The sequence below is a fragment of the Astatotilapia calliptera genome, chromosome 23 (genome assembly GCF_900246225.1).
Source record: "Astatotilapia calliptera chromosome 23, fAstCal1.2, whole genome shotgun sequence".
NCBI classification, from domain to species: domain Eukaryota; kingdom Metazoa; phylum Chordata; class Actinopteri; order Cichliformes; family Cichlidae; genus Astatotilapia; species Astatotilapia calliptera.
The window spans coordinates 20,884,984-20,908,921 of record NC_039323.1 but is presented as its reverse complement, the minus strand read 5'-3'; the positions used below and the strand labels follow the sequence as shown (position 1 = coordinate 20,908,921).

Sequence of the window (23,938 nt, the reverse complement as noted above, 5' to 3'; positions counted from 1 at the left end):
CACCTCCACCCGTCCTCCTCCCACCAATACATTGGACCTGAAGAAAAGGTGATCAGGAGGCTCCAGAAGCTTGTGATGTTAAAGAAACAGGGGTTATATGTTTGGTTGAAGCGTTTGGAAATGTACGCCGAGTGGCTACCTCGTGCTGTATCAGAAAGCATTAATTAAAACGAAAAAATAAAACGTTGTCATTAATTTATATCTCACTTATTTGTGACAATGATTTTAGACACTTTAAGAACATCCAGGAGAAGTCAAAGGTGTGTGTGTGTGTGTGTGTGTGTGTGTGTGTGTGTGTGTGTGTGTGTGTGTGTGTGTGTGTGTGTGTGTGTGTGTGTGGAGAGAAAGAAAGCTGTGTATATATATATATGTATATGTGTATATGTGTATATATATATGTATATGTATATATATATATAACAGCAGCTTTTAACATTTTTAACTGTACCATCTGAGTGTTGCAGCAGAAATCGATACTCATCAGACCAGGCAATGTTTTTCTAATCTTCTGGCCAGTTTTGGTGAGTTTGGTGAGGTGTGGTCTTCTCTTGCTGTAGCCCATCTATTCTGTTGTATCATCTGAGATGCTCTTCTGCATACCTTGGTTATAATAAGTGGTTATTTGAGTTACTGTTGCCTTCCTACCAGCTTAATGCAGTCTGCCCATTCTCTATTTTCTCTCAGAGGACTGCTGCTCACTGGGTGTTTCCTCTTTTTCTGACAATTCTTTATAAACTCTAGAGATGGTTGTGTGGGAAAATCCCAGCACATAAGCAGTTTCTGAAATACTCAGACCACCAACAACCATGCCAAATGTCACTTAAATCACCATTCTCCACCATTCTGATGCTCAATTTAAACTTCAGCAGATCATATTGACCATGTCTACATATCTAAAAGCACCATGTTGAACCTAGTAAAGTGTCTGCTGTGTAATTTTATTCTTAGAAAACTTTCTTTTTTTTTTCATCCTCTTTCTGGTCTTCTGCTGTGGTTGTGAACATCAACAATTCATGACTTTGATCACTTTAAGTTAAAACAAGTCTTTGTTCACAAAAAACAGATGTTTCAGTGCCACATGCTTACACACACCATGTTTTTTCTCTTTCTGCATGGACAGTATAAAAATTTAGGTGAATTATTTTGTTATGCTGGCTATCAGGAGACCTTTGTTATGTTTTTCTTGAAATAAATATCCTGAAATAAACTCACATCGAAACAGACAGACTCCTGATTACTCTGTGAATTTAACACTTGCTTTACATTGGAAAATCAGACAGAAATTAAAAAGATTTTGCTCATAAAATAACTATTATGGTTTAATTATTACTGTTTCTCTTTTTCAGTATGTAATGTTGCATTAATTCTTCATTTGATGTGGGTTTTCTTTGGGTGTATATGTGGGGAGTGGCTGGGTGTGGTCGCGATTATTCAATGGCTTCATGCTATGATGGTCTCTATTTAAAAATGCCATCACATTACATCAGACTGATGCTGACCTGATGTTTCAAGTGCTTTATTGCACTTGTCAGGACGTTAATGTAAAACAGCTGTTGGAACTGTAGAAAAACACAACATATGTGATGTGTTGTGTTCAAGTTAAAAGGTCTAAAATGAGTCATTATGAGGGACTCTCTGTGCTTCTGGGTCTTTCTCTCTTTCTCACTTTGCTTACTTATCTCTGCTGAAAAAAAAAATTAAAAAGCCAATTGAAGCTACTTCCTCTTTTAGCCTCGGTTTAGGAAACACCTGCTTCACACGCCCAGAGGTGGTGGGATCGGAAACACAAAGGGACTCATGTCGGTGCACTATGAAGCACCTCATTTAAAAACCACAGAATCACGCATTCAGACACAAAATCCACTCCAAAATGATCCCAGGCAACATAAAATATAGCAAAAATATAAAGGGAGGAAAAGAAACCCAAATTATTTGATGCAGAAGGTCTGATAAGGGGTGACAGGAGCGTGGTCAGTGTACTGTGACTGCGACAGACTGAGAAGATGCATCATATCACATGAGTACAGCCTGTATGTAAATGATGTGAGGTTCCTGTGTGCATGTGCTGTGGATTTATGTTCAGAAAGGACCAAAGACAGCCACAGTGAATACCTTAATCCTCCCTTCATGGGCCAGGTGAGTATGACCATTACTTTTTCTAGAATCTTGCTTTTAATTGCCACTCATGAATTTTTACATTTTTAGATGACACCGTGTTTCAGTGCTACTTCTGAAATCAGAGGACCCAAAGTTGTTACTCGTGGTTGATTATAATAACTTTGTAGCTTGGTGTAAGCACTTTAATTCATCTGAAAGAGCACTAAATGGACTATTAGTCACTTTGAATGAAAGAAAATCTCATGAAGTAGCTTCTGAATTCACTTCAGAAGTATTTAATAATAATAATGATAATAATGGATTGGATTTATATAGCGCTTTTCAAGGCACCCAAAGCGCTTTACAATGCCACTATTATATGTAAACATGTGACTTCCCGAAGCCACCCAAGTCTCCATAGCCTGTCTTTGGTACTGTTTTCCAACTCAAAATGTACAAAAACTGCTCATTACTAGATCAGCAGATCATGCATTAATGGTTAAGAATAGTATTGCGGCTATTTCTTAGAACTGTTTTTTTTCTTGAATGGTTTTCTCTTCTTATCTTTTCCGTTCCACCTTGCTGAAAATGTTGCACCTTCTACGCCCCCACAGTTGAGTTTTTCCATAAATTGAAAGTAAAAAAGCTCAGTGTCAATCAGACCCTTTACCACTTAAGTCCAGAGTGAAATAACAAGACCAGATTCAGATAAACATTTGAGCACATTCACAAATCATGTTTTTCTGTAGCGATGGTTGAACTTCTAGGACAATTGTGAAATTTCTAAGTAGCTACTCATCATGCTGCCCAGGCGAAAAACCTATATGAGTTTAATGTCCAAATATCTCTACTTCTACATGATAATTTGGCACAAATCTTTAGCTTAAATGGTTGAATCACAGATGAATTAATTCCAGGTTCTGGATGGTCTACCTTGAAGTTTGGAACATATTATATTCATAGTCCCTGTAGAGGTTTCAAAGTTTAGTCATCTACACTTTAGACTAACAAGCGAGAGATCCTTGCTTAGATTCCAGGAGGAGACACAAAACCCTTTGATGGTCCGTCAGGATGGGCGTCTGGCATAAGAATCTGTGGAGCTACCTGCCATGGTGAGCCCATGTTATTAAGGGAGCAGCCGGAAGCCTTTCTTTTTCTGCCTTCTTCCTCTTTTATATTCATGGTCCCTGTGGGATGAACTATTAGGAGTTTGATGAATGTCTGATTTTTGATTGAGAGCTATATTTTCAGAGTGTATTATATGACCAAATGCCTGGAATAAAGGAGACAGACTAATGACCCTCATCCCTGCTTTAGAAGGACTTTGTTCTTAGTGCAATTTAACATCAAGTATCTCCCCCACTGTTCCCATGTTAGCCTCCAGATGTTGGACCACGAGTTGGCTAGTTAACTTTCTTTCCTACTAACAATCATAAACCCACATTCTTTTTAAATGCCGGCAGTCTTTTGGTTTGTTATATTTATCAATGTTTTTGCTGTGAAATCTACGTAGAATTTACAGCATAGTCTAATTCGGATGGCCGTTACCAACATGTATACCAGTATGACCTGTGTTGATGGTGATTCTTAGTTACATTTGTAGTGAGGTGGACGACAGGTTCCAGCGCAGGCTACAGTGCAAGTTACCTACATCTAAAATGCTTAAATCAAAGGCAGATTGACTTCTTTCAGGTTCTTGAACATATTCATCTCTCTCCTGAAGAAGACTCTCACCTGAGGGTTAATGTTTATTTTGGCCTTACTAGGGTAAAAAAGGCAAGACTATCTAGTGGTTGACATGTCAGTATCCTATGAGCATTTCTCAGCCAGCTCTAATTCTGAAACTTCTAACTTTAAGATGGTGAGAACCAAAATGCTCAACTTGAGGCTTCACATTCTGATGAGCGATTTCAAAGTGGTTATATCCAGCTTTTATTTACACACTATGGTTGGATTCATACTAACACCTCTAGCTGCAGACCTGATGGTTTGGTTAAGCATTAACATCATAAAATTTGCTCTCAGTTTTTCATACCTGAGAAGTATAAGATATTTAAGATGAATAGTAACAAAGGCAGAAGAAGTATACTTGCTCGACGGTAATATAGCACACAAGTGCTTGTGGTTTCGCCGCCTGTACTCGCTTCAGGTTTTCTTGTGGTTTAAAAGAAAAAAAATCCCCTTTCCGGCACAACTGACTGAATACTGACAAAGCCAAAAAAGCAGTGCAGATCCAGTGATGAAGATTGCGCTTTTGCCAGTGTCTGTTTATATTTTAGATGATAGAAGTTTAGTCCTTGCCTGTGGAGACGAGGACTATTTTTGAAGTGAGTTTGATTCGGCCTCATCCAGAGTCGAGTTAAGCAGAACCACAGGGCGATTGTTTGTGGTAACTTTATGATTTTTACCACTTTCTCCCTTTTTTTCTTCTTCTGTTTGTTTTTTATTTTTATAAAGAAAAATTCCCACCCAAAGTTGTTCCCGGGGGACATTGTGGAGTATCCCAGGAACAAATACTTCTCTCATTTCGGAGTGTACTATGGAGAAAGGGACGGAGTTCCATACGTCGCTCACCTAACGTGTCGAGGTTGGTGACACTTTTTAAGGTTTTACTTCTCCACAGACAAGTGAAAAAAGTCTGCCAGAGCAGGAATAATTTCTCGAATTTTGGTTAAAAGAAATACAATTATTTTATAGAAAAGAGTGTTAAACAATGAAAATCAGCAAGAGGTTATTATGTTAGTCTCAAATTCTGCAAAAATGTAAAACTGTCTATAAGAAATTTTTCATCTTTGAAAGATGGACATGATGTGAGAACGCAGGATTTATGCTTTGTATTTGATGATATCTACTGAGAAGAGATGGACGACATGTACACCTACAAGAATCTGCTCAGTTTTCTATATAACACAGAAAAAAAAGGTTTCCTATCAGCTCATGTAACAAAGATCATAATATGACAGATAAACTTTATTTTTCTTGAACCTTCCTCTGGAAATCTGCCTCTTAAAATAATTTGATTTCTTGTCTTTGTCTGTCAGATTCAGACACCAAACTGCTGCTGTACGGCCGAGCTCTCAGGTCAGAGGTCAAACTGGACCCTCTGGAGCTTTTGGGGAAGAAATACAAGGTAGCATGAGTGGTTTAAACATACATGATGAGTTTGTCAAAGACAGCGACTTCAAGTGTGTTTTAAAACAGGTCAACAACATGCTGGATGACACGCACCCTCCGCGGGACTTCCACGGTGTGGTGAAGCCCGCCATCGAGGACATGATGGGCCGCGAGGTGACCTTTGACATCCTGTTTCACAACAGCGAACATCAGGCGACACTTTTTAGATACGGAGTGAAGAAGTCTGAACAGGTGAGCCAAGGGAAGAGCGCCACCTTCTGTTTATTTGCTGTGAAGCATGCTTAAAGCTGGTGTGTTTGTGTGTGCGTGCTGCAGATTGATGAGATCTACGAGTATATCATGCCAGCCTGGAAGAAACTGTTCAAGGAGAAACAGCTGTAAACCAGGTGTGCGCTCATCTTCACCACCAGGGGGTGCTGTTCTTCTCTGAATCAGCTGCATGAAGTTTGGAGGAAGTTTAAAAAGAATCCTTCTCCTCAGTTCCTCCCCTTACCTTAGTCCCTTTTTACACCTCCCCCCCTTCTCTATCTTGTGTCACCCTTTCTTCCATTCTACTTCTCCTTATTCCTCGCATTCTCCCTTTTTTCTGTCATCATTCCTTCCCTTCTTATTTACTTACTTTCCCACCACCTTTCCTTGTTATCATATCCTCACTTCTATTTCTTTACATTTCTTCCTTCCTGTTTCCTTATTCTTCCCCTACCCCTTCCTTCCTGCCATCATTTCATCATTTATCCCATCCCTTAATTCCTCCCTTTCCTTCATATTACCTCCTTACTTCCTTATTCACCTCCTTTCCATTATCCTTATGTCCCTCATTCATTTCCTTTCTAAACCCCTCCCCCCACCCATTAGTTTTGTTCTTGATTTTCTGAATAATTATCATTATTTGTATTTGCAATTTTTTTTTACTAATATTATATTATTTGTTAAATGTGTTCATGTATATGCACTGATTTTTAAAATCTCAATTTCATTTACAGGAAAAAAAAGAAGTACTTGTGCAAGAAAAAAAAAAGCAATTACCAAACTGAAAACAAAGCAAAAAAAAAAAAACAGCAACCATAAAACAGATACATTAGGATGTTAAGATGACCTTAGAAGTGTTTAATAATGGCACTTTCGTTCTCCAAAATAAAGAGAAAATGTTCATGCTGTTTCATTAAAATGATGAGATTTTATACATTTTGTTAAAATATAATCTTTATCTTGAACTGTGATATTTCTTATTTTTGTTACTTGTAGTACAGTTTTTCCCTGTTTTAGCAGAACATTTTCCTCCCTGTTGGTTGCACATCAGTTTCTGTCTGAATACATTTTTCATGGGAGGCTCATTCACTGTTAAAACTGCCTGTGAGTGTCTAAGTTGTTCTAAATAAACTTTTATGTGCCACATTGAAAATCTTGTTAGAATCCTTCCTTCCTTCCTTCCTTCCTTCCTCACAGTTTGGGAGCCACAGTACCACCTTCAGTCTTCTTGTGCGCCTCTTTAAGCCAGGATATCAGGATTTTGTTGGTCTCTGCCGGCTTTTCCATCTGTGTCCAGTGTCCACACTCTTCGATGTGTCCCCTGGTCAGGTTTGGCATCTTCAGTTAATAAATAACAAATATCAGATTAACTTCCAATAACCATTGATTGCTCATATGACTGTGTCAATGCTTTTGTTTCTTACCGAGTCCTCCATGCCCTTGGTAAAGGACGGCAGCAGTACGGGGTCTTTACCCGCCGTCAGCATCATTGTTGGCATTAGCAGCTAAAACACGCAAACATCTGACTGTGAATCAGAAAGCTTGATAACAAAATGTGACTGCCAAGTCAACAAGTCTGATTTATCCTTCATTATATCAATAAAGTATTCTGATTCTGATCTGATTATGATTATGATTCCAGAGGTGCCTCCTGCTGGTCATTAGGAAGAATGCAGGTTTAAAGCAATTCTGCATTTTCTTCAATATTGGGACCCCAAAGTTACAGCTTTAATTTACAGCCTGTATTACGTTTGTGACACTGCACCAAACCTTCTCAAAGGGCCGGGAACACATCCACTTCCAGTTTGCATCACTATTTCGATACCAGTTCAAGGGCCCCCTGTAAAATAAAGCCCAAAGGTTACTCAGTGATTCTCCACAGAACTGGATAATTTAACTGACTGTTCAGGAATATTTGCTTATGACATCAAATTTCTTCACCTCTTCAGCAGTCTACAATTTGCAAAATACTCATTTTAGTGCCACAAACATAAAAGCAGGAACTGCAGGATGTAATTAAAATGCTAATTTTAACAAAAAGCTGTGTAAGAATCACCCATCACAGTGGATGCTTTCATGTAATAAACATAAATATTATTTGTTGGCTGAGCACACAGAAACACAATCTACAGGAAGCTGGAAAATCTGCAACCTGAAGCCTCTTTCTTTGTACTGGCTGACGTAGTACTGCAGGTCAGCTTCTGTCAGCATGGAGCTCCTGGGAATCTGCTCCGGCAGACCCACAAACAGGCCACCTGTGATAAAGCGCACACACACAGCATGAGATCTGTGAATGAAGATTTAAAAATCTTCAGCATTCACAGCAAACACTGATAACCAGCAGGAAACGTCACCTCGAGCGCACACTCCTGCGGTGCTGAGAGGGGGACGACCCTTCTGTGGTACAGAGAAAAACATTCATCACGTGTGGGTGATTTTTCCACCTGTTTAGCTCTGAAACTGCACAATGCAATGCTGGGTGTGTGTGTACATTCGATCCACGCACCGCTTCACTACTGCTGGAAAAGAAAATCTTGAACGTCCTCTCCAAATCCTTCTCCAGCTCGGCCTCCGCCACACCCTGAAACACAAACCCCGCTTATGAAGCTGCAGTTTTTCTGTGACAGAAACAAATATATATATATATATATATATATATATATATATATATATATATAAAACACACTTACTGGTGTTTGGAAGTAGACCTGATAGTCGAATATTGGAATAGCCTTCAGTCTCTCGAAAGCAGGAACCAAAGGATTCAACTTGAACATTGGGGTGTTCAACGATGCCACAGCCCTTCACGCACATGGAAAAGCACTTTAACTTCACTGTACAGGCTCTGGGGGACTGTGTGTGTCTGTGTGTGTGTTTACCTGATTCTCTCGGGATAGAAGCGGGCCATGGCCCACACCAGGGAGCCGCCCCAGTCGTGACCCACCAGGGTGACCTGTGGTATGGACTGGAACAGGGGACCATAAGCTTTTGTGTAAACTTTAAGTTATCATGCTATTCAATGACAGTGTTGATACTCACCATTTTATCCAAAAATACGACTAACTCCTGAAAAAAGAGAGAAAAATATGATTCAGAAAAACATTTTAAAACAACACTAAATCTGTAGATTTAATATTTTTGTAATGTGTACCTTACAAAGCTCCTCATGAGAATATTCCTCTATGTCTGTGAGAGTCAATACGGCAGGAATTACACCAACACTGAGCTGACTCCACACAAAGACTGTATATAAAGGATGGTTGTAGCTTCTCTGATGTCACACACTGGTAAAAGTGTGGTAGTTAAGCCTCAAGCTGAGCATTTTAGGTCTTTTGATCCTGGGCATTAAGGGCTAGGGGAAGTGACATATCCCTGCTGTTCATTATAAAGAATTTATACTGGGAAGCTACATACATCTTTTAAGTACAGTCTATATTTTCAGTCTTTCAGTATTTCAACCTACCAGGGGGCGCTGTGGACTCTCCATATCCTTTCATGTCCAGAGCTAAAACCCTGAATCCTGCTGCAGCCAAGGCTGGGATCTAGCACAGGGGTGAGAGGGTTGTTTAATGATCATGGCTTTTATTTCAGGATTATTGCAGGATTAAAAGAACCAAAACACCACCAACAACAAGTAAATATAACTGCAAACTTAAATAAATCAGAACAAAGACTTGAATTAAATGGAAAACAAGACAAACTATAAATATAAGAAGGGATATCTCTGACTCTTAGTGTATCTCATCTCAAACACCCTCTGAATACACTTTGGAAGGTGACTATTTCGTGCGTTCCAACATATCCAATGGAAACAGGTTACCTGGTACCTCCAGGAGTACCAGCTCTCCGGGAAACCGTGACACAGTAGCACCGGTGGACCGGAGCCCATTTCCACATAATGAGTCCTCACACCAGGCTGGAAAAGACAGCCAGCAGCATTTCAGCTCTGTGTTGTGTTTTCATAATTCAACAGGTTGCTGGCACTGATAGATATTAATACTTTTATGGTGATGTAGCCATGGGACACTTCATCAGGGCTGCAGGCTGGTGGGGGGCTCACTGTTCCAACAGCCTGGAGATTCAAACGTATACAAATGTTATTAATGTAATCATTTTCTTTGTTGTAGTTAGATCTAAATGTGAGGGTCTTTAAACCCACTGCATCAGAGAAGATACTCAGAGTGACACAAACCTGAAAGCCAGTAAATTCAGACAGTTTCTCCAGAGCAGCATCCAGATTTTCCACCAAGACGGCCTTCATCCCTGCTCCCTCTGCGGCTTTTACACCCTCAACATCAGCATCCAGCCACAACGCCTGAATAGAGACAGATGACTCATAACATCTGATATACAAGAATTTAATCTCAGTGATGCTGCATATTTATTGTCTACATCACGAAACCCTCTACCTGTTTGGGTGTCACCCCCAGGCGCTGCAGGGCAGAGCTGAACATGGCGGGCTCAGGGACCCTGTGACCCAAGTGGCAGGACTGGAGGACCAGGTCAAAATGGCCTCCCAGCAGAGAGAGAAGGCGACCTGTGCCATCTCCAGCCGCTCTGTCATCTACCCAGTGATTGGCCAGCACAGCTGTCAGTAACCCTTTAGATCAGAGGTTGACGCAAAGATTAGACATCATTGGTAGTGACCTACTTTTTCCCCACAATGCATTTAAACAAGCAGGTAGCGGTGACAGTGACAATGTTCACTTTACGCAGATATCGTGCTGAAATAAAGGTGAAGTAGACTGTCTCCTTCAAAGATGAGGGACACAGGAATTCAGAACAGAAATATTTTGCAGTGAGAGAAATTAAACAAGGTTTTTCAACCAGATCTGAATTTTTTTTCTACTTATTTCTTTATGCAGAGGAAGCCAATGTGGACGTGGCTTAAACCTGCTTTCTTTCAACTCCTCTGGCTCCAACTCCTCTGTAAGTTTGCTTCTTTAAAGAGTGTTGTGTGTACCGCTGCGTCGCAGGCCAGCAGCTGTCTTCAGCACAGCTGCTTGGACGTCCATCATTGCCTCTGTGAGTTTGTCTAGCAGGCCTTTAACTGACCAATCAGCCGGCAGAGTCACACTCCTGTCCCGGGCTTCCTGCACACACTCGGCCTCCAAAGCTGGGATCATCTGCACACAGACACACAGCTGTACATCAGTGAAATAGCAACAAAAGGCATGAAGTGAAACTGTAAATGTCTTCGCCCACCTGTGTAAGTGTCATGGCTCCTCTCTCAGCCTGCCTCAGGGCGCCGTCGTCTTTGGACTCCAAACTGGAGAGAAAACCTCTGAGAAACAGAGCACAAAACCTCAGATTAATGTGGTGATTAGAAACTGAGAGGGGCGAGCCTTGGTGGTTTCTATCTATAACACTCAGCTCTCAGGCAAATGTTTACTGAACTCTTAGATCAGGTCTGAGATGAAACAGAATCAGCTAGAAGTGCCTGCAAAGAGCAAAGACTTTGAGGAAGTTATACGTTTTTGCAAGTCAGAATAAAAGTTACACAATCGAACGAAAAGGCAGAGATGTTAATTTAACAGACTGGACCTGTGTCCAGTCTGTTAAATTAACACTGAGAGGTAATCCAGAAAATCCCTGCTGTAAGTGTTTCTGAGACCTCTATCTCATCAACATGATCAATACTTGCCATAATTTCAAAATGTTATGGACACAACTTTTTTGTTGTTGCTGTCTAAAATTAACATTGTTATTAACAAAAAGTTGCCAAGTATGTTCACATATTTTTGGCCATGTAGTAGCTTACGTGCACCTGCTCATTTCCAGCAGTTAAGTCAAATATTTCTTTGCTGTTGTAATAATTATCCAGCTTGAAGCGCAGATCTGATATCCACACTCACTCACACTGTAAATAAACAATCAGAAATTCGTGCAGCAGCTGCGTATTTTATTGGCTTTTTTGTTTTGTTTTTTAATATAATCAAATATAAACACAAAGCGGTCTCCATACGACACATCTGTGCGGTTCAGAGATGTTACAAAACGGTCACTTCTTACCCCGGCAGGTTGTGCAACTCTTCCAGCTTTTTAAAAATGGCAGCACGTCTGGCAGAGACGGCGACTCCCCAGAAGTTGAACAGGATGGCTTTCTTATCAGCCATCTCTCGATCGGTTCTTTTTGCTTTCTCCAAACGGTATTCAGGATCTCTGCTGCTGCTGCTGCTGCTACACCTGTGTACAGGGTAAACTTTGCCCTAATAGACTCACTGCGGGTCCACCCACTTACCCAGTGAGCTCACACTTAACTGAAAAACAGCGGCGAGACCAGACATGCACGTGACTTCTCGCAACAAACCAAAATTTTTGTTGAAATCAGTTCCACGAATAAAAGACCAAACATGTCCTCTTTATGTTTAATAATGATAATACGTTAAACAACAATTTAAAAAAACTATTCAAAACTTTTTAGCGTCTGTGTGACAATGATCTACAAATGAAACATTTCTTTTAAAGTTGTAAAATGCTACTATCATACATATTATTATTATTATTATTATTATTATTATTATTATTATTATTATGTTTTAAAGGCAGTCACTACATGATACTACTCTGTAGCTTCATCGCTTCAAGTCGGTGTTTCTACTTTACAAGTTTTGAGCAGCTGTTAACATAGTTGACTCATATTTGCAACGTGTCAGGAAGAGTTTTTTTAGCATTCTTCTATAAATATGAAACATTTTCATGAAACATTGACAAAATATAAATCTAATTAAACCAAACAAAATAAAAAGCAGCAAGTAAAGAAGGAAACATCAGACACAGCAAATCACACCAATAATGAAATGAGATGAACAAATTATTTAAATGGACAAATGTGGTGAATAAGTTAATTAAAAATAAGAATGTTGTTGGGCGTCGCTTTCCTTCTGCTACACAGACATATTTATGTACTGTAGCTGATTCCCTTCTAATATGTCAAGTATTGCTGAACTTCTGTACCATGACACTGACATCTTTGCTATTTTAGACCACATATCATGATACAGTAGTATGTTTGTTTACTCCATGACTGCCACTTCTAATGTGTATGTGATGCACAGTTTCAAAAAGATTATCAAAAAAGCAAGTGCTGGCAAACTGTCTATTAAGACAAGCGGACTCCCATCAAACTAGAGCTGGCAGGGAGAAACTAAGGAGCCAGGCCCTTCCCAGAATGCAAATCCTGCACAAACAGAGTCAGTGAATGTCGTGTAGAAAGTGTGGAGGTGGATTGGTGGGTCTGAGGAGACTCTGTAGAAAGACAAAGTGCCAGCATTCCAGTCCAAATGTACTCCTACTTAGTTGGAGGACCAGCTGTGAGGAGAATTTATAGGTCTGATGATTTTATTATGCAAGGAGTAGTAACCATCTTCACAACAATACAAGCTCCAGGAGTACACTATGATAATCTTCAATATCTTTGTAAGTTACCGCTATGTTGACCTTTCTTTCCCATTCAACCTCCCAGTAACAGCCTCCAGTCAGACCAATTCTATGTCGCGACTGGGGCCAAGCTTCATATCGCTCTGGATAATGAGAATATGGCTTCCCCTCACTCAGCGGTATCACAGTCCTATTGTCGTCAAACAGGAAGAGATAAATCTGTGCTGTTTTGGTCCAGTTTGTGCTCACAGTCATCTGATTAGAAAACAAGAAAAAAAACCAGATTAATTTAGAAGTCAGAGTTAAAAACAAGCAAACAGTGAAAAAATATATATATGTATACACACAAATGCATGGATCAATCGGAACACATACATATTAGAATAATTTAGAATAAAATCTTCAACACCGAGTGTTCTTCTGAAGTTCTCAGGTTTATCCATACTCAATACTGATGGACACGGCACTGCATGGGGAAGCTGTTCTTTCCTGCTGGGCACTGACAGAAAATAAGTGATATTAAAATTATAATGTAATTCATGGTACAATTAGTTTTAGTTTTCTTAAAATCTGAGTGATAATGAGATTAATGATTGTACTTTAGTAACTAAACTGGCCTCAAATGAACTTAGGTGGAGGTTTTAAGTAAATACACAGGGGGCGGTCTTAGCCTGTTTGGTGCCCTGGGCGAACAGATGCTGCTCCGGCCAGCCAGAGAATCCCACGCCGCCCCCACCACGATGCCGCCCTGGGCAACTGCCCGTGTCGCCCATATCAAAAACCGCTACTGTAAATACAATATATGTCAATACAATGTTAAGATTAACATTAATGAGGAAAATATCAGACAATCAAATGTGTTGTCTTTTGGAAAGTTGGTACATAATGTACATATGGCAGTCTAAATTGTGGATTTGGTGCAGATAATTGTACAGAAAAACATCAAAAACATTATTTCATTCCCACCTATCACAGCCATTCTGGTGTTCCTTCTCAAAGTTTTCAAATTTACCCATAGACGTCTCACTTCTCATGGAGACACAGATTCCTGGAGGGGTGATTTTTTCCTGGTGGTCTGATAGAAACACACACTTTGCCTTAAAATACATGTTCTTGGCGAAATACATTTAGATGAAGATAGAAGTCTTCCATTAAAAAATAAATACATGTGCTATTTTAGTATTTTCAGTGGTGATCCTCGTGGTAGTAAACTGATACACTTGGTTGGTAAACATCAGAAAAGGAGAAATCTGTTTTCCTGGTCCAATGGTCATATCTAGTGTACTCTACATGTTTAATGTCAGTGAGACTTTTTACACAGATAAATAAAGGCCAAAAACTGATTGCAACTTCTACTTTGTGACATTCATGAGGGATATATGTGAAATAAAATTGGATGACAGATTAAGGAACAACAACTCATTCATGACAATTTAAATACTGAAAATCCTTTTTTAATCAAACACTGTAAATCACTTTTTGGCACCCCTCTCAAGTTTTGTAACCTGCCACATTGCTGCTGCCACAACTGGGTTTAGAACATGAGAGCACGTGTGGGGGAGCACTACGCCAGCTGCTCAGGGTAAGAGGTGGAGTACACCCTGGACATATCACCAGTCTGCCGCAGGGCTATCAGACAGACAGACAGACAAAAGAAAAAAAACATGCTTCTTTCATTTTTGTTTCATATGCTTTATTTGCTTTATAAATGTTTTGCTTTTGTCTTTTCCTTTGTAGATGGTCTGACTCAGCAAATATCTGAGTGGCAGTTTGAGATTTCTCCTTTAGCCAGGCAACTCACAGTTCCACACCAGGTGGAGGCAGGACAACAACTACTGTTACGCCTCAATGAATACGGGCTCGGGGATGAGGGGAGACTAGAAAAGAAAAAGGCAAACAAAGCAAGTGTGAAACTCAAGGTTTTTAGTAAAAAGGACTCAACTCAAAGAAATGGCAACACTGCTATTTCAACTAAACAAAAGTCATCCACAAACTAAAATACCCTAAGGAAAGACAAAAGAAATGGTTTACCAAATTAAAGGTACACTTCTGCTGCCAGCAGATACCTGCTACTCACCAGCAGCTCAAAGAAAACACCAAGTTTTAACATATGCAGAATACGCCACTAAATCTCACCACCAAAGACTGGTCCACACACTGACTGAGCAGTGATTCACTAGCTTAAATACGTGATTAGGAATCTTTCTGTACTTTTAGGTGCTACCTTATTATCAAAAGGGTTTCAATAGCAATTGATCTACATACACGTTTGACCTGACACAGAAGACTTTCACTCTAATCAATATAACAATAGCAACACATATGATGGCTTCTACACCTGTCAAGGCAGCTTTGCAGCAGACAGGAGTTGGATTCAAAATAAAGGGCCCATAAGCTTAAAAGCAACTTTATTGCTGAGGTTTAACATAATACAAACTAAAGCAGAACAGAAACAAAATATCCAAAACTTTTATTCTTCTTGGGAAACAGACAATGTAGCAGGACACAGCCACAAGAAAAAACATGACAAAAGATGAGTGGCAACTGAGCGAATACACACAAAAACAGAATAACAACAACATAAGACAGGAAATAAATAACACTGAGACCAGGACTAAGACTTAAATGGACGAGTCTGACACAGAGAAAGAAAACAAAACACACAAGACTGAGGGGACAGAATGGGAACACAAGAGGGGGTTAACCTAAAGATTTAGAAACTGAGAACTAAAGACATGAAACCACAACACCAAAGGTATAAGGAAATAATAAGACATGAAGACACTAAGAAATAACAGAGATATTAACATATAATCAAAACAGAATACAAAACTATAAAACAAAGATGATCAAAGAAAACTCAAAACATCCCTAAAGCTCAAAGACACAGGGACCATGGCAACACTAACATGATGTTTTAATAAGAAATATTAAGTTTTCATCTAAAATCTGGTTTGCTGGACTTAACATAAAATATTTTTAAAAGTCTAATTTTAGACTTGATTCATCTTAAATACTTCTGAAATGATAAGTTCATTTTTAAAGCACTTAAAGTGTACCATGTTGTTTGTTTCTTTTGTACAGTTTTTTTTTTTCAATAATCAAAAGAAGAAAAAATCTATATAAAAACGTACATAGAAACTATTATTTGAAGTAGTATAGTATATTGGTGCATTGTGTACACTGCTCGGTAAACATAAGAGGACTATGTCTGTGAAGGTTTTCAGTCATCCAGGTCATCGTAGTTTAAGGAGCTTGGAAAGAAAAGTGTCTGGACTTAAGAGGACTAGTTTTGACGTCTTCTGGTCCAATGGCGGCATCCAGTGGACCCTCCAGGCATTAAGAGTTCCGCTTTTTACAGGATGCGTTCTTATGAAAACTGGGAGTAACGACATGACTGGCGGCATTTTTCCTAAAGTCGCCAACGCGTGGACACACGCAGAAAATAAAACCGTCTGTGTGATATCTGAACACAGTGCCATACAGGTAAGATTCATCAAGAAGAGCTGGGCGGTTTTTAAAATGTAGAAACTTTATTGCTGTTTCCATATGAGATATGCAGGCAAAGGAATGACAGGCTCACACTTTTGGGCTTTCCCACTGCAAAAACACTGAGGCTAACAGCTGTGGAGGAAAGTTTTCCTGATGCCGTTGCACAGACTCGCAAGATGCGGTTTGTGTTTTTGTAGGTGACCTGATGGTAAAGAAACCAAAAATTTTGTTCTCGGCTGAACTGTAACTTATTACAGAGAACATGAATTAATGAATCGTGTTCACATGTTCAGATATTATCTACCTCCACGCCCTTTTTTAAATTAGGGTTATATATGGCAAAGGCCAAATAACCCACTTCTATTTTTGTTTACCTTGTCAAGAAACGCCCATATAAACACGCCTACAAGGCATTCGCTTTTTTCCGGTTCGCGCCAAAAACATTCACGCTCATAAACCCGCGGCAGACTGTGGAGCACGGTGGACAGCAAACGGAAGGCAGGCAGGAGTTTGTAAAGAGGTTGTCCAAAGTTGTTTGGTCGAAAAAGTTGGCGGCAGGTGCTGCTGAACTTCAAAACATCTTCATCCTGCAACATCTGGACTCACAACTCGTCTTACCGTTCTTGTCTTGTTTACGGAACACCCACAGCTGACAGAAACAGCCAGAAAACACGGGCCGGATTACCGGATTACGGTGCTAGACGGATTTGTGAGTAGAAGCGAGAGGAAAGAATTAAAATAAGGAAAAACTTTTGTATCTGTTGTTGTGGGGGAGACTTTTTTGTTTTTTAAATGGCAGGAAAAGGCTCTTTATTAGAACAGTTTGTTTTTGTAAATGAGGTTAATGAGAGAGCAAAAACACAGAGTTTTCAAATTTGGACTGAATGTGTGCTGGATTTTGTTGGGCTTTTTGGGATTTGGAGCATTTGACAAATTGTGCAGTTTTTTAAAAAAAAAAAGCATTTTATTTAGATTAGCTGGCGTTCGGGCAACATGTTGCTGCGGGTGTTAGCACTGTGGGGCAGCGCTGTTACCCCACAGCAAGATGGTCCTGGGTTCAAATCTGTGACTTGAAAATTCATGTGTGGAGTTTGTATTTTTGTAGTGGATTTATATTGGTGATTCCATAGGTGTGAAGTTGAGTGCAAATGGTTGTCTTTCTCTGGGTGTCAAACAAGCAACCTGTCCATGGTGTACCTCACCTGTCACCCCATGGACTGAACTGTGACCTGGATAAGTGGAAGGAAATTGATGCTTGTGGTTGATTTGCATTGTTCCTCCTCCATCCAAGGTTCATCTAAAGGATGAACTCTCCTTTCCAGTACTTTGGCACAAGATTCCCACAGTGGGTTTCCAATAACCTGTTCTCCAGTTTTGGTTATCCTAGGTAAATTGTAGCCTGTTGTTCTAATGTGATGGGAGTGGCGCCCAGTGTGGTTCTCTGCTGCTGCCACAGTGTCTACTACAATTAAGTTGCAATCTTCCAAACCATGCTTTGCCTTAGAGAGGTTAAACACGACTCTCTCCATGCACTTGCCCAGCATTGATGTTAAAGCAACACATCTGTAATCAGCTGTATGTTTAACTTTCTTTCTTTTTCTTTTTTTAGACAGAACGGTGCAGAGTGCACCCAGAGTCCAGCAGAGTGCAGAAGGCACTGGAAAAAATCAAGTAAGGGCCTATTCCAACTCAGTAGCACAGGTCTTCAGCACATAATCAGCTGACACTGTTTTCTGACCATGAGGTTTAGACCTTGCCAAGCATCATGAAAATTACAGTGTTGAGGTTTATCTTTGCCTGCTTAGTTTTCTTCCTGAACTATTTTTCACACTTCTTTAACTCTAGGTTTCTCACCCTGCAGAGAGGCTTACTGTGAAATCAATTCAGTTTGAATTTTACATAAAACATAATACATCATAAGTATAATAATTAAATTAACATTTTCAAACTAGTATCTTGTTTTGCAGATCAGTGAAGTTGGTTCAGAGTGAAGGACACACCGAACTCAGAAAACATGGCTTGTACATCACAGTCTGCCAAAGATTATGTAAAGACTGCCAGAGTCCATCTTGTGAGAGAATTGAAGAATCTGTCTGTGATTGTGCAGAATTTGAATCAGAAAGGGGTTCTTGGTGAGGAAGAGGTCAGCTTAATACAGACAGAGAAAACTGATGAAAACAAAAGAAGAATGATACTGGACTCAGTCATTAAAAAAGGCGAAGAAGCCTGCTATGAGTTACTCAAGATTATAGACATGACGAGGAAGAGGACTTTAGGGAGGCTTCCTTTTCTTTCTGAGAAAACGAATGAAACTTCCAGAGAGACCAAGTTTGACCTGCACCACTGGATCAGCTGCTTTTCTTTCAAGGAAGAACCACAAATGGACAGGAACTACTTACAAGGTATTTTAGGACAAAAGTCTGGTTGTCACTTGTTTCATTTTTCATTATTTAGTTTCTTCGATGCACTAATTCTATAAAAATGTGCACAACTGCATTTAATTCATAGTATAACCCCAATTCCAAAAACTTTGAGATGCTAGGTAAAGTGTAATTAATTTTAAGATTAATAAGATTTGCAAAGTGTATAAAAACAGTTTTTATTCACAACTAAACACAGAAAACAGAAAAGATACAAAATATTGAAAATAAATAAATATATCCTGGAAAAGTAAATGATGCTAAAACAAACAGCTGGAGAAAGATTTTACCACTAAATCAGGAACAGTTTTAGGATAATGTTCCTTAGCCTAAAACTATAAAGACATTGGATATCTCATCATCTGCAGTGTATAATGCAATGATTCAGAGAATCTATACATGCAAGGGTCATGGCTGAAAAACATTATCGTATAACTGTGCTATTTTGATCCTCAGGCAGCACAGGTTTAAAAACGGGCATCATTCTGTCATGGAAATACCTGCATGCACTCAGAAATACTTCTATATATCACTGCCTGTGAACACAGTTCACCAGGCCGTCCACAAATGGCAATTAATGCTCTATCATGCAAAGAAACCATATTTGAACACAAAGAGAAATGCTGCTGTCTTCTCTGGGACAAAAGCTAATTTAAAATGGACTGAGGCAGGGTGCAAAACTGTTCTGAGGTTACAAGAATTGAAAGGTGAAATTCTTTTTAGTCATCATGGACATCATGTCCTTGTTATTGGTTCTCACTTAAGGAGCCTGTATCTTTGATAGTATGGAGATGCTTCAGTGCCTATATATATATATATATACATACATGTATGTGTGTGTGTGTGTATGTTTTAGAGCAACATATGCCCACATCCAGACGACAACCTTTTCAGGGAAGGCCTTGCATATTTTGGCAATAAGTTGCTAAACTGAAGACTGTTTGTGGTAGAAGAGTTTTGGTGCTGAGCTGGCTGGTCTGCAGTCCAAACCTTTCGCCAGCTTAAAACAGTTGGTACATGAAACCGAAGATATGACAAAGAAGACCCAGGACTGAGTACATAGAATCCTACATCAGACACAAATGGGACAACATTCCCCCTACAAAAGTTCAGCAACTGGTCTCCTTAGTTCCCAAAAATCCATGTTCAGTGTTGTTAAAAGAAGAGGGGATGCTACACAATGGGGGGGAAAATGCACCTGTTGAGACTGTCATTGCTGTCAAAATCAAGATGAACTAAATATGACAAATATATCATTTTCAGTCTCTCCTTTTGCCTTCAAAACTGCCTTAATTCGTTGTGGCACAGATTCAACAAGGTGCTAGAAACATTCCATAGATATTTTGGTCCATTTTGACATGATGGCATCACATAGTTGCTGCAGATTTGTCAGCTGTACGTCCATGATGTAAATCTCCCAGCTCTGGACAGCCCAAAGGTACTTCGTTGGATTGGGTTCTGACTGTGGAGACCATTTGAGTACCATGAACTACTTGCCATGGTCAAACCAGTTACTTTATTTGACATGCTGTGTGTTCTCACTGGATGCAGCCATCACTGTCTTCATAAAGCAATGGACTCAGGTAGGCTGTGAAAATCCCTGTAGATCAGTAGTTTCTCAAATACCCAGACCAGACCATCTGGCCCAAACAGCAATGCCAATTTCAATGTCAGTTAAATAACCTTTCTTCTCCACTCTCTGATAGTCAGTTTGAACTTCAGTAGGTTGTCTTGACCATGTCCACATGCCTAAATACACTGGTGTCATGTGATTGACTGTTTACTTTAATAAACTGTTGAACACCAGCTATTTCGTTAGGTATATGTTCTACTGTAAATAAAATGTTTTTGAGCTGTGCCAATCATTGAATTTTGTTTTTTTAATTTACATTTTACTTAGTGTTCCAGCTTTTTAAAATTAAGGTTGTAAATTTGTTTATTTCTGTTTTGTAGGACCGAGGCCATGCCACAGATATCAGGAAAAGTTAAAATTAAAAGTAAAGAAATTATTAAATGACTTTTGGGCATCAAGTAAAAACCTGTTTGAAGAAAACAAGAAGCCAGATCTGTTGTACATTTCTCTTATATTAGACACACAGAGCAATGCTTCTCCAACTAAAATAAAGAAAGTGAAGAAAAAGAAAAGCAAGCTGAGTCGCCCTAAAAAGATGAGAAAATCCATCCCTGAGGAGAAACCAGACATTTCCCCCAGTGAGCTGCTGGAAACAGATAAAAACATACTCTTGGTTGGAAAACCTGGTATTGGAAAGACAGCACTGACTCATGAAATGCTGAGACTCTGGGCAGAAAGAGAAAGTGGTGAGCTTGATTACATGTTTTACTTTGACATGAGGGAAAAAGCACACATCATGAATGTTAAAAACTTGGAGGATCTGCTTTTCACTGTGTTCAGTGAACCAGATGAAGGCAAAGATGCGGTCTTACAGGATATAAAGAGACACTCTGATAATGTTACAATCATTTTTGATGGACTCACAGATATCTCTTCATCAGTGGTGGAGAAACTTCTGAACAAAGACCTACTGCCGCTCGCAAAGATCATCATAACATGCAGACCAGATGATGAGGATGAAGACTTCCTTTCTGGGGACTTTCACAGAGTGGAGGTGAAAGGTTTTAGTGAGCAGACTATTAAAACATACTTGTCTGCAACACTCGGTGAAGATCAGAAGAAGGTTTTGAGTAACTTGGAACTGATAACTCTTTGTCATGTCCCCATGTATGCACTGATGGTGGCTGCTTGCTTTTCATCAAAAGATGCTCCACAGCCATGTACAATAACTGAGATATACATCAATATTGTTCGATTCTGCCTTCAGATAAACAGCAAAACAAAGAAAAAAGATCTAAATTCCTTCATCAGCACCAAGACAGAAGAAATTCTGTCTCTGGCTGAAGCTGCTTTTCTTGCAACTCAACAAAAAACTGTGAATCTGACAAACCTGACCTGTAAAGACATCTGTGTCCTGTCCTTCCTGAAACCACTTCTCATTAAGGAGGCCGTGACTGAAACAATAACCACACATGCATTCCTCCATTACACAGTGCAGGAGTTTTTTGCAGCACTGTGGCTCCTGAAGAATCCTGATAAAGTCAGAGATGTTTTTCAGCAGTGCCTCACAGAGGAGAAGAAACACATGAAACATCTGATCCCCTTCATGTGTCGATTGTTGAATGAGAAGAGCCCAAGTTTGATGAAGCATCTGATTCCAGATAAGGACCTGAAGAATACATCTAACTGGTTCTTCAAGGAGCTGATTAACACATTTCTTCCTCATCTGTGTGAGCAAGAAGAGGCTGATACTGAGGGCAGTGGGCTCCATGTCGACATACTGTTCTTATGCCAGTGCTTGTATGAGTCCCAGAGTCCTGAAGCATGCGTCTACCTTCTAGACAAACTGGACTACCATCTTGACCTCAGTGGAGACAGTCTGGATCCTTACCCTTGCTGTGCTGTGGCCTATGTGGTCACTCAGTCAAAGGAAAGGAAAATAAGGCTGAACCTCGAGGACGTGACGATATCAGAACAAGGAATGAGACAGCTGTTTGAATGCCTTGAAAATGTTGAGTGGTATGAATTTGTTTTTTTTTTTCTTTTTTTGGTTTCAACACACAGTGAGAATTTTAATGCTGGTTAGTTTCATAATGATCTCTTCTTTCAATTATAGGTATAACCTTCTGCCTCAACAGCTTTGGAAAGCTTTCCTTCTCAGCGAAGAGCAGATGGACTTCGTAACCTTACTTAGTCTTGATGGAAATCATTTACACCTTCCAACTCAAGGTGAAAAGCAGCTGTTTGAAAGAGCTGTGGAAGTCATGCAGTGGATGTCTACAAAGGTTAATGTCTGCCTCTACTGGAACAGAGAAACTCCTGCCTGCCAGAGTCTGTGTGAGTCTCTGTTAGAGGCTTTGCCATTCATCAGCTCACTCAGGTATGTAGCTTTGGCTCTTGCATATTAAATAGTCTGCTTGGTTTTATCCAGTCTTTTGATAGTAAAGTTAAAATACCTCTGTTTGTGACTTTTTTTTAACAACAATATATCAGAATTTAACATTTTAGCAGAACAGGTGAACAACTCATTTAAAGTTGAGTCCTTCTAGTGCTCAGTCTAAGGAGCCCGTCCATCTATCCAACCACTCATTCATCCTTCCATCCATTCTCCATTCCCGTAAGGAGTCTAATTAAATTAATAATTCCATGATTCAGAATCCGACAGGTCCCAGGCTGGTGTTTATCTTGTTGAATTTAAAATTCTGATGTCTGTTATTTTTATTATTCTCCTTTGGAATCACAGACATTGTGCACAACAAGTCTATATGTGTAGCACTAGCACGTAATGTATCAAGATTTGTGCTGAAGACTAAAGGTTTTACAGAATGTACAACAGAAATGTGTCTAATCAGTTCTGAAATTCTGCTATTCAGCTTCAGATGTCCAGTTTTTTGGAGCCATGAGAAATACCATGGGACACTGGAGAAGGAGCAGGAGAATCTGTTCATGGATTTATGCCTGAAAGCAGCACTTAATAACGGAGCAAAGTTTTACAACGTTGCGAAGAAGCTTCTTTCATTGTTTCTTGTTAAAACTGAGTTAGAAAACATCCTTCTTGATTTATATCAACATATTAAAAGCAGAGGATTTTCAGTTAACTTTGAAACACTGAGGCCGTGTTTTCAGTCCACTCCTGCAGTCTGGTCCATAAATCTCTCAGAGAGAAAGACCTCCAGCCTCCTGGAAGTGCTGAAACTCCAACCAGAGAAGAAACAAGTGAAGCTGACAGGCTGCTCACATGAAGAGAGTGAAGTGAGGAGTTTCCTGCAGTGTCTGCCTTATATCTCACAGCTCAGGTAAATGAATTGTACTTTACATGATTAACTCTACATAAAATCTCTCCAAATTATACTTTTTTGCAACCACTTTTTGATTTTCATAAGAACCACAACCTCTCCTACAGATTTTTAGTGAAAAGTAATTCATTTATCCTGAATATAACAGTTTGTCTTGAGCTTTTGCAATACAACTTACAAACAAACTTACAACATCATACAGTACAACAACCTGTGAAATGTGATGGATCATGAGAAAAATGAGCTCCTGACTAGGGATGGGTATCGAAACCCGGTTCTTGTTGAGAACCGGTTCC

At 39.5% G+C, this 23,938-nt stretch overlaps 3 protein-coding genes across 5 annotated transcripts in view; 2 read left to right on the top strand and 1 right to left on the bottom strand.

Annotated features, from left to right (window-relative positions):
• Positions 1-2,055: 2,055 nt before the first annotated feature.
• On the top strand, positions 2,056-5,619 carry plaat1l (phospholipase A and acyltransferase 1-like). The gene is made up of 5 exons (XM_026159627.1): positions 2,056-2,136; positions 4,555-4,684; positions 5,139-5,227; positions 5,299-5,463; positions 5,548-5,619. The coding sequence occupies exons 1-5, from the start codon at positions 2,128-2,130 to the stop codon at positions 5,611-5,613; spliced, it is 459 nt and encodes a 152-aa protein (XP_026015412.1). The 5' UTR covers positions 2,056-2,127; the 3' UTR covers positions 5,614-5,619.
• A 699-nt stretch (positions 5,620-6,318) lies between these two features.
• ephx2 (epoxide hydrolase 2, cytoplasmic) lies at positions 6,319-11,763 on the bottom strand. 2 transcript variants are annotated; one of them, XM_026159611.1, is made up of 18 exons: positions 11,494-11,763; positions 10,687-10,765; positions 10,445-10,607; positions 9,891-10,081; positions 9,674-9,796; positions 9,482-9,553; positions 9,302-9,397; positions 8,945-9,023; positions 8,633-8,667; positions 8,521-8,547; positions 8,361-8,446; positions 8,190-8,283; positions 7,988-8,062; positions 7,836-7,878; positions 7,634-7,736; positions 7,252-7,321; positions 6,906-6,986; positions 6,319-6,819 (listed from the first exon to the last, which is right to left on the bottom strand). In XM_026159611.1, exons 1-18 carry the CDS (start codon positions 11,595-11,597, stop codon positions 6,673-6,675), a joined length of 1,668 nt encoding a protein of 555 aa, XP_026015396.1. In that variant the 5' UTR covers positions 11,598-11,763; the 3' UTR covers positions 6,319-6,672. The 2 variants fall into 2 exon arrangements, with proteins under 2 accessions (XP_026015396.1, XP_026015395.1); XM_026159610.1 differs by having other exon boundaries at positions 8,172-8,283; positions 11,494-11,762.
• A 4,590-nt stretch (positions 11,764-16,353) lies between these two features.
• The window catches only part of LOC113016627 (uncharacterized), a 141,005-nt gene continuing 133,420 nt past the window's right edge, over positions 16,354-23,938 (top strand). For both annotated transcript variants that reach the window (XM_026159576.1, XM_026159573.1), the window contains exons 1-6: positions 16,354-17,062; positions 17,963-18,024; positions 18,321-18,755; positions 20,727-22,365; positions 22,463-22,726; positions 23,220-23,642. In XM_026159576.1, coding sequence (XP_026015361.1) covers positions 18,368-18,755; positions 20,727-22,365; positions 22,463-22,726; positions 23,220-23,642 — 2,714 coding nt within the window. In that variant the 5' untranslated portion in view covers positions 16,354-17,062; positions 17,963-18,024; positions 18,321-18,367. The remainder of the gene's footprint in view (positions 17,063-17,962; positions 18,025-18,320; positions 18,756-20,726; positions 22,366-22,462; positions 22,727-23,219; positions 23,643-23,938) is intronic.